The sequence below is a fragment of the Arachis duranensis genome, chromosome 7 (assembly GCF_000817695.3).
Source record: "Arachis duranensis cultivar V14167 chromosome 7, aradu.V14167.gnm2.J7QH, whole genome shotgun sequence".
NCBI lineage: Eukaryota > Viridiplantae > Streptophyta > Magnoliopsida > Fabales > Fabaceae > Arachis > Arachis duranensis.
In genome coordinates, this window is record NC_029778.3 from 4,715,973 (window position 1) to 4,726,665 (window position 10,693).

General features: G+C 30.6%; 1 protein-coding gene across 1 annotated transcript; it reads left to right on the top strand.

Moving 5' to 3' along the window:
• Positions 1–475: 475 nt before the first annotated feature.
• Positions 476–1,417, top strand: LOC107496595 (AT-hook motif nuclear-localized protein 17-like). Its single transcript, XM_016117897.1, has one exon. It carries the CDS (start codon positions 476–478, stop codon positions 1,415–1,417), a length of 942 nt encoding a protein of 313 aa, XP_015973383.1.
• Positions 1,418–10,693: the final 9,276 nt, after the last annotated feature.

The window sequence follows — 10,693 nt, forward strand, 5'->3', positions numbered from 1 at the left end:
CGCAAATAAGATTAAAATTTCTTTATAATTTATACATAAAAACAAAGTAAATAAATATTTTTAAAATAGTAATAAATTAATCATTTCCGCCATTAATGCTCTTAGAAAGAAAGGAAAATAAAATAAACTTTATTAGGTAAATAATGGCTTTTGTGAACAATGTAAACAATAGACTTTAAAATTGGCCCAGTAAAGTAAAAATACACTACACCCAAAATTACTCACCTAAAATCTTAATATTAGGATAACCATCTGCACACCTAGTGAATTGAACATCCGTTATATTGATTATTCACATTGATTAGTATTTTCATTGTCTACCTATATTTTTTCAAATAAAATACACAAAAAACTCTAATAAATAAACCCTACATATTTCAAATCTTTGACAACAACCACTATAAATACACCCCAAAAGAATGAACAACTCGCATCAAATTTGCAATTCCTTGCTTCTTCTTATCTCCCTCCACCAATGGCTAATGATGATCAGAAATCCATCCTCTCCCAAACCCCTCATGCTTCTGAATCCGAATCCTCAGAGCACCATAGCCCCGGAAGCTTCGCTACGCCACCCGGTAGCGATTCAGCAAACTCAGCCACTAAAAGTGATGCAAACCAAAAAGAAAACAAAATATCTACCTCTGAGGTTGAGAGATACATTCTCGCACCCCGTGCCATCATTGCTAGTGATGGCAATACCCTATCAGGATCAAAAAGGCCACGTGGCAGGCCACGTGGCTCCAAGAACAAGCCAAAGCCACCGATCATCATAAGGCAAGTAAATGACCATGGCATGCGGCCGGTCTTCATCGAGATTGCCGAAGGAGTCGATATTGTGGAGGGTTTAATCGACTTTGCTGTGCACCGTCGTATCGGAATCTCAATCCTAAGCGGTTGTGGGTCCATCTCTGAGGCCGTAATTCACAACGTACTATCCAGTTCTCTTGACATACCCATTCATGGACCATTTAATTTGATGTCCCTTTCTGGAACATATTTTGATGGCCATGTCGCACATCCTCCATGCACTGCTTTCTCGATTCTTCTTGCAGGATCACATGGCCAAGTTTTTGGCGGGATCGTTGGAGGAAAGGTTTTATCAGGTGGAACTGTGAAAATCATGGCTACCTCATTTGAGAGGCCAGAGATTCACAAATTGAACCTCAATGCAAAAGGAGTAGTGCATCATAATAATGATATTGAAAAAATGAAAAACAACAATAATAGCAATAATCTTGTTCGGATATTTGCCTATAAGGAGGATCCTAATATGGTTACTCGATGTAGTGTGGCTAATCCAATTCTTCCTCTTAAAGTTGCCAATCATTGTGGTCGCGCTGGTGTTGGTGTTGGTGTTGGTAGTGCTGGTGTGAAGAATGAAAATATGGTGATAGAAGATAATCATCAAGCATAAGGGTTCTTTTATGTAGCATTTTATTTTGTTGAATCAAATAAAATCATATATTAAAGTGATTATTCATGTGAAGATAATAATTGAGTTCAATGAATATTTGATCAAGTTATTTGACATATCATATGTTAATATCTTAACTATTATCTTCTTTACATAAAGTCGTTTTTATGCGAGTAATCACCTTACTAATGTATTATCTTAGTATATCTATAGTAAAGTATTTGTTTCAAGCTTTTATGAGTTGTTATTTCTAATGGATTTTATAAATCCTCCTATATAGCTTCATCAAGCTTTTTAGAATTCTACTTTTTATAAATTATGCTTCTATATAGCCTTTTCTCAACGATAGCAGGTAGTAACAATGACATCTCTCCCATTTTCTCAAACGACAATACTTGATAATGAAAAATACACACTTTAACAAAAATATTAACATTTAACACAATCCAAAAATTTCATGACAATGGAGAGAGAGAGAGAGAGAGAGAGAGATTTGACAATGAAGTAAATCTTGGATGGAGGATGACAACAAACAATCAAAAAACAGATCTATAGAAGGTGAAGAGGAAGATAACATCGGTAAATAAAGGAGGAATAAGGTAGATCAGATCTGTCACACGAGAGAAGGCAAAGATAATGACAGCGACGAGAGAAAGAAAAACAATCATGACAGTGAGGCTCTACAACAATGACGATGTGACAACAAAGGCGATGACAAGGATAGAAAGGTGGTAAAGGTAGATGCAATCGACAAGGAGAAAAAGAAGAAAAAGATAGCATCGTAAGACAATGGTAAAGTCAGAGAAAGACACAGTAGCAGAAGGGGGAGAGAAGGCTCAATGACGATGAGAGATGAAGGAAGAAAGAAGGAAAAAGAGGAGAAAGATGAATCTACAATTACAAAAAGAAAAAAAAATTACAAAATTGCCACCATATTTTCATTGTTTTTAATAATGTGTTCTCAATATTTTAGGAAAACAATGAAGGACAAGGATTTGGTGGCCTTCTTTGAAGAGAGGCTATTGATAACCATCCATTAAATAATTGCAAATGTTATTCTTTCTTAACTTATGGCAAATTAAAAATAGAAAAATGAAAGAATAAAGAAGAATGATTTGTACACATTTAAGTTCTCCGATAGTTAATACCAAACTTGACAACATATTCATGTCCTCACTCCATGTTGGAAATTATGATTAAGAAAATGAAAAAATCTTATATTTGTTATGGTTCTAAGGCATAATTAGATAGTTTTTTTTAAGAGATATTTGTCTCCACACTTAGTTATTATAGGATTAATAACAATACTTTTTTAAGATACAATGAAATCAATAAATTTTTTAGTTAGCAATAATAAGAAATTCTCAACTCTCTTAAACAAAGAAAAACTTTCAATAATTAAAATACAAACTTAATTAGTATCCTTTATCAAAATAGTGGACAAGAGATTATTTATTTATATTGCACACAATAATTATAATTTGTCATGTACATAAATGGTTGTGACTCTTCTATTATCAATAGGTATATATAATATTTTAAACATACACAATTCTTTAAAGGGTTGTATTCATTTAGCCAAATGGTACTATATATACCATTATTATAATTCACAATGTATAAACGGTTAGTAACTGTTTATTAATATTAATAATAACATCAATAATAATATTAATAATATTAAATTTGTAAATCCTTTTTAATTCTCCTTTATTTACAAAATTTAAATGACATATACAAGCACTACAACGAAACCTAATTTCAGCGGCTATTTTAGGGGAGCGGTCAAATAGAACCGCCGTCGCTGCTACCCTAATTTCACATACCAGCGGTTGAGAGCAACCCGCCTCCGAAGAACAAACCCGGCGGCGGCCATCATTTTCGCTCCACGGCAGTTTATGAAATTCGCGCCATTCTATGCTTAAACTGCCTAATTTCACTTTCGTTCGCACTTCTCGCTAGCTCCACTACCCACTATCTGCCATTACCTCAATTCTTCATTCTTCCAAAACCTAGTTTGGCACCCAGAACCCCGATTCCAGTGAACAAAACCTCTTCGTGCAGAACGAAAATCTGCAAGGTATCATGGCTTAGCAAAACTATACGCATTTGTTCCTGTCCCTGGTAAGCTAATTGTGTTTTTCTTTGTTCTTTTCTGATTCAATTTTATCCTTCTTCTAGTTAATAATCAATGATAACCCATTATCTTATTATCTAGTTGTTTCTCCTTCTTGTTCATCACTTTGAGAACGCACGAATTTCTCTCCTGGAAGTGCAAATTTCTGCAATTTAAGGTTACTCTGTCTCTTTCTCTACTATTAGGAATTTAAGGATTTATTGGATATAAATTGTAAAGAGGAATTTGTACTTTCTTTTTTTGGTATTAGAATGAATTCGTACTTATTACTTAATAATGTCTTAATTAAAAGACAATCTAGCTTGAAACTAATAACAGGAAATTGTCCGATGAAGTAGTGTGCTTGAAGAAGCTCTTTATATGTTTTGATTTGTATTCAATCTGTGTAATTTCATTGATGAATTCATCATTGGGATCAGAGTTGCATATTTGATCATATTTTCTGTTTAAATTAGTTTTCAATTGAGGTCTAAATTATGAAGTAAAATGAGTAACTAAGAGAAGAAGGGAGAGTGTGTTTTTTTATTTGTGAGCAAAGTAAAAATTCTGTAGAGAACAATAATCATCACAAATAAAAAAAGAAGCAAAATCTGAGATACAAAACACAAGAAGAAATAGACCCAAAACTAATTGCAGGTAGAAATAGACCCGGGTCGTGTTAGAGGTGTAGGATTTGGTGTTTGTCCATCCCAAGTCATGAAATCTTCTAATAGTTTAAGAGGGGTATCTTCTTCATGCAATCATGACTTTGATATGGCTAAAGTTCGCTCTATGAAAGTAGAATTACAAGACAATAAAGTAACAATTTCTTTATTACAAGCCCAGGTGACATATTTCATTAATCATTGTATGGGTGGAAAAGTGTCACATGACTTTCCTACAGCTACAAATAATGAGGTAAATATTATATATAGGTTTTTTTCCTGAATCTTTCATTGTGCATGATTTAGTAAAATAATGATTTAGTTATTGTTCATTTTCTTAATTTGTGCAGATGGCTTATGCCTTTTCATGTTAGACTTAAATTATTTAATGGCATTTCTTTTTATTCTAACATATTTTTATTTATTTTTAATTCTAAGTTGCAGCTCTCCAATAGAGACAAGGCCACCTTCTACTATTCCATGAAGTAGTTGTAGAATTTTATAATTGAAGTGACTGAAGACTTTTATTATCAAAGTAACTCTTTATTTTAAGCTTTTAGCTTAGTTAAATATTAGTAACAAAATTCTTTTCTAATTCAATTTTAAGATTGCGTTATTTGAATTTACTTTGATATGTAAATATAGGTGTTAAACACTGATTGTGTCGGATTTATGATTATGTAAGATTTATTAAATATATATTATATTTTTAAATGCAATGTTCATATTATTTTGGTCAATTTTTCTATTTTATTTTGAATTGTAGATTTTAATATTTGTAGTAGTTATTTTTTTTATTAGGATCGAAGCATTAAGAAAGAGTTTATATATAAATTTGGTTATTTAAAAAAAACATGTTGATGTTAGAAGTTCCTGTCAAGCTTTTAGCGGCGGTTCAAAACCACCGTAAATGTTCAACGGTAACTAGAATTTTGAATTTTGCGGCGGTTGCTAAACTGCCGTTACCGCCGGGAGCTGATTCTAGCGACGGTTATAACCGCCGCAACCCTTCAAAATAACCGCCGCCGCTGCGCTTTTTTGTTGTAGTGAAGTATATGCATAATGAATGTGTCACTAAGAATAAACATTCTTTTAGTGTAAATTTTAAAGTTATAATGAAGTAATAGGTGCCTAGTCGATTAAACCTATACTTTATATGTTAGTACCAAAAATCATACATGTTATTTGTATCCTTCAAGTTCAAGCGCCTATAATTTTAAGCACTTGCACGGCCTTGTGCTCATTTTGGTGTCATGAATATTTTTACGAGAATAAAACTTCTAAAATTTTTCATTGGAGGGACACCACTCTTATATTTATATAGGTGGAATCCTTTGATAAATAATATTATCATTTCATTAAGAGTTTTAACTCACCATCCTAATTTATTGTAAATAGCACTAAATTCTATACATTAGTACTCTAATTGTTAAATAACTTGTTATTACCCATTAAACCTCGAAACTAGTGATATACTAGAATGAGGCTGGGTTCCCATAATTTAACAATAATAGGTTCTAATCCCATTTTAGCCGTTGTCTCTTTGATTTTATCCCTTGACAAATTTTTAGTCAAAGGATCTGTTAAATTCTTTTGAGATCTTACAGAAGTGATGGTAATTACACCATCATTCATTAGTTGCCTTACAAAATCATGCTTGAGATTTATATGTTTAGACTTTCTATTATAAACCTTATTATACGCTTGAGACATGATTGATTCACTATCACAAAATATTGAAATGGTTGTCGTCTACTGTGGCCACAGCTTTATATCATATAACCAATTTCTGAGCTATTCCTCTTCTTTATCCGCGACTGATAAAATTACAAACTCAGCCTCTATAGTAGAATGTGAAATACACATTTATTTCTTTGAGTCCCAACTTATTGCTTCACCACCTATAGTGAAAAGCCATCCTAAAATGGATTTGTTATCACTAAGATTTGTAATTCAACTTGTGTCGGAATAACCTTCTAAAACTACGGGATAATCACTATAATGTAATCCCAAGTTTATGGTTTTCTTGAGATAACCAAGAACTCTTATTATAGCTTTCCAATGTTGATTGCTAGATTTTTCTGTAAACCTTGATAATTTGCACACACCAAATGCTATATCAGGTCTAGTACAATGCATTACATTCATTAAACTTTCTATAGCACTAACATAATCTAACTATGCTATAGGTATTTTCATATTTTTTTCTAATTTAAAATTACGATCATAGAGTGTGTTAGATTCTTTAATTGTAAGATGATCAAATTTTTTCAATACCTTTTTGATATAATGAGATTGACTTAAAGTAAAGTCAACTTCATTCTTATGCACCTTTATACCTAATATTGTATCAACTTCATTCAAATCCTTCATCTTGAATTTAGAAGTTAGATACTCCTTCGTTACACAAATTTCTTCTAAATTTGTTCCAATGATTAACATGTTATCAACATATAGACAAATGATTACTCCATGATCCTTAGTAAATTTTGAGTAAATACATTTATCTGCGCTATTATGTGATAAGCCATTTGACAACACCACTGAATCAAACTTTTCATGCTATTGTTTAGGCGCTTATTTTAGGCCATACAAAGACTTAATAGTTTACAAATTTTTTTTTATTTTCGGATAGCACATAGCCTGCCGGTTACTCCATATAAATTTTTTCATTAAGATCCCTTTAAAAAAGTTATTTTAGCATCCATTTGATGTATATGAACCATGTGAATGGATGCCAATGCTATAAGAGTGCTAATATAAGTCATTCTTGCTATAGGTGCGTAAGTATCAAAATACTCTAGAGCTTCTTATTGTCTAAACTCCTTGGCCATTAACCTTGATTTAAAGATTTGTAATGAACCATTCGTGTTATATTTTTTTCTAAATACCCATTTACATCTTATAGGCTTTAATCTTGGAGGCAAATCAATCAAGACCCAAGTATTGTTTGATAATATTGAATCCATTTCATTATTTGTTGTTTCTTTCCAGAAAACAGAATCCCTTGAAGGCATAACCTTTTTGAACAATTAAGGATCACCCTCTATGTTCATCACAATAGAAATCTTTTTTGTCACATTCCTAGCTCCCTTTACTAAAATGGTGATAGCTTGAGAAGAAATAAAATCTGAACCCAGGTCATTTTCTTTTCTCACTCTCAAGCTCTTCCTTGGTTCAATCAATTCTTTATCGCTTAGACGTTTATTATTTTGATTATTTATTTCTTGTGAAATATTAGCATAATTTTAGGGATATTCTAAACTAGAAGTTAAGTCACTGGTAAATTTATTTTCAATAAATTCTACCTCTCTTGCTTCAACAACTACATTAGACACTAAGTCTAATATTCTACATGCTTTATAATTTCGAGCATATCTTATAAAAGTACTTTTTATAGCTCTTGACCCCAATTGATTTTCTTTTAATTAGGAACTCGATAAAAAGCTAAACACCCCCCAAACTTCCAGATAATTCAAATTACATTTTCTTCCTTTTGATATCTCATAAAGAGAAATCTTTTTTGTGTATTGATGGTATCCTATTATGGATATGACATGCTGTCAATAATGCTTCACCCTATATATTGTAAGGCAATTTTATATTTAGTAACATTGAATTAACCATATCCAATAAGGTACAGTTTTTTTTCCGCCAAACCATTTTGTTGCAGAATATACGGAGCAAAAATTATGCACAACACCATGTAATTCACAAAAGTTATCAAAATCATTAGAAAAATATTCTTCACCTCGATCACTACGAAAAACTTTTATTTTCTTATCATGCATATTTTCTTCTTCTATTTTATATTTCTTAAACATTTTAAAAGTTTCATCTTTATTTCTAAGCAAATACACATAAGTAAATCTAGAACAATTATCAATAAAAATAAAATATCTTTTTTCTCCTCTAGTAATATTGTCATTTAATTCACAAATATCACTATAAATCAATTCTAATTAATGTGTATTTCTGTCAACTTTAAAAAAATATGTTTTAGTAATTTTAGATTGTATGCAAATATCACATTTTTTATTAAAATTCTTGTTACTAAGATCAATATAGTTATTTTGACGCACATATTCAATTAATTTGTAATTTAAGTGTGCTAATCTACTATGTCATAAATCACAAGAATCAATAACATGCAAAGAAATATCCACTTTATTATTAATATTAAGTTTAAACATGCCTTTAATATAATATCCATTTCCTATGAATACATCATTCTTAAGCAAGATCATTTTATCAGATTCTATTACAACTTTAAATCCTTTCTTACATAAGAGATTAACATAAACTATTTTTTTTTTCAAATTGAAAACATGAAGTACATTTATTTATTAAATTTATTTTTTTAGATGTAAAATTTAACTCTACAATTCCTTGACTACAAACTTTGGCTGAGTTGTCATTGTCCATTAAGATTTTTCTGTTGTTCACTTCTTCACATGTTTAGTAGCCCCAAAATCTAACTACCATTCAAGTAATTTTTCTTGTGTTACCACGTTGAGTTCTGTAATCATACATACCAATATGCATATTTTGTACTTTTTCTACAACCATAGTAATTAGGTCATTTTTTTTCACTAAATTGGTCTTTAATGCTTCTTTATTTAGAAGCCTACATTCTTTAATGTAATACCCTTTTTTGTGACAATGCTAACATTCTCTTTGTCTCTTCTTGAGTTCTTGTCTCACTTAAAATCATTTAAGAACTTTCTTTTCTTCTTATTGGTGTTGTCTTTACCAATATGATTCACTTTAGAACTTTGAGAAGGATACACAGCATCATATTTTCGAGTTTCCTTCTCTATGCATAAATGCCTTAGTAATTTCTCAATTGTGAAGTCCTTACGAAGATGTAAAAGTTTTTTTTAGTAATCATTCCAAGATAAAGACAATTTTGTAATAATTGCTCCAATTTGTAATGCTTCAGGGATCACCACTTGTAGATTACGAAGTCTACTTACAAGGATTTGTAATTCATGAATTTGATTCATAACAGGCATAGATAATTCATAATAAATTCAAAATATTTTATCATAATAAATTTATCTATTTCTTATCGTTCAGTATTGTACTTTTTTCCAAAGACTTCCAAATCTCCAATGGTGATTGAATTGACATGTAGAGTTCATAGAGTTGATCGGATTAAGTATTAAGAATATGACCTCGACATGCAAAAGTATCTTCATCACGTTTCTTCTTTAATTGAGTAATCTTTTTCTTCTCTTTTGGTGTGGTATTTTTAGCGGCATCAGTAATTGGTGTAGTCTTTAGATCAATAACATATTTAAGATTGAGAACCGTAAGAAGAAACATCATCTTATCCTTCCAACGGTTGAAGTTCGTTCCATCAAAGCGATCTAACTTGACAAACTCTTGATTCATGACTTTGAATGTGGTATTTTAATCTTGAGCCATCTTCAAGAATATCTGTAACATCCCAGTTTTTTGAATTATGATTATTATTCAACAATTAATTAATTAAAATTATAATGATCTAAAGTTAAATTCATAATAAAAAAAGTTAGAAAATAATACATTTAAAAAACTAACATATCTAATTTAAAATTTGAAAATACGAAACATTAGCTGTAGTGAATTCTTAACCAATAATAAACCACCTTTCAAGATATAGTCATAACTAATTTCATACTTATTGGATTTAAATGATCTTTAGTTACATGAAAAGATAAGAAAACTAGCTTTATTCTTTAAGTTCGGTACAAAATCAAATTCAAATTAAATTAGGTAGATAAATCTGTTACAAATTCATAGTAAAAAATTACGTTATTATCAGCCAGCCTGATATACTAACAGTATTTTGGGAATATCTCAAGCTGTGGTTATCTGATTGACTTCGTTTAAGATTTGTTTTAAAGTTAACTCAATTCTCTATAAATTTTTATCTAATATCTATTTCTAAATTCCAAACGTATAAAATTTTATAGGACTTGAAAAGTGATGTTTCAGTTTGTTGATTTCACCTACACACGAGTTAGATTCTCCAAACACAATTTGTACATACCTAAGAACTATTTGAGTCCTTCCTTTCTTATTCTATTTCCTTTTTCTTATACCAAATGTTATAGGTTACCTATCTTCTCTATCTTCTATTATCTCTATAAATTGTCATTCATATACTTTCTCCACTTCATTATAAGAAAAACCATTATTTCTTCTCACTTTCTTACTCACTCTAAATCCTTCACCAAACTATTCACAAATTTCACTTAGATATTGTTCAGAAAGATATCCTCTTTGAATTATGCAACTATGGAATATGGAGATTTTCTTTCTATCTAGTCAAAGATTCATACATACATGAAAACATACGCAAAGTCTAGCCATGGATCAAGGCTCTCTTTGCTGACGAATCGTATCTATTTGCGTTAGCATATATATAGGATTTTTACAAACTTTACTCGAGGTAGGGGTTTTATACTACCTTTTTTATATGTCATATATTAAATATTTTTTATTACA

Bases quoted from the DNA above. Each gene is read 5' to 3' on its own strand.
- LOC107496595 (XM_016117897.1), top strand. From the start codon at position 476: ATGGCTAATGATGATCAGAAATCCATCCTCTCCCAAACCCCTCATGCT.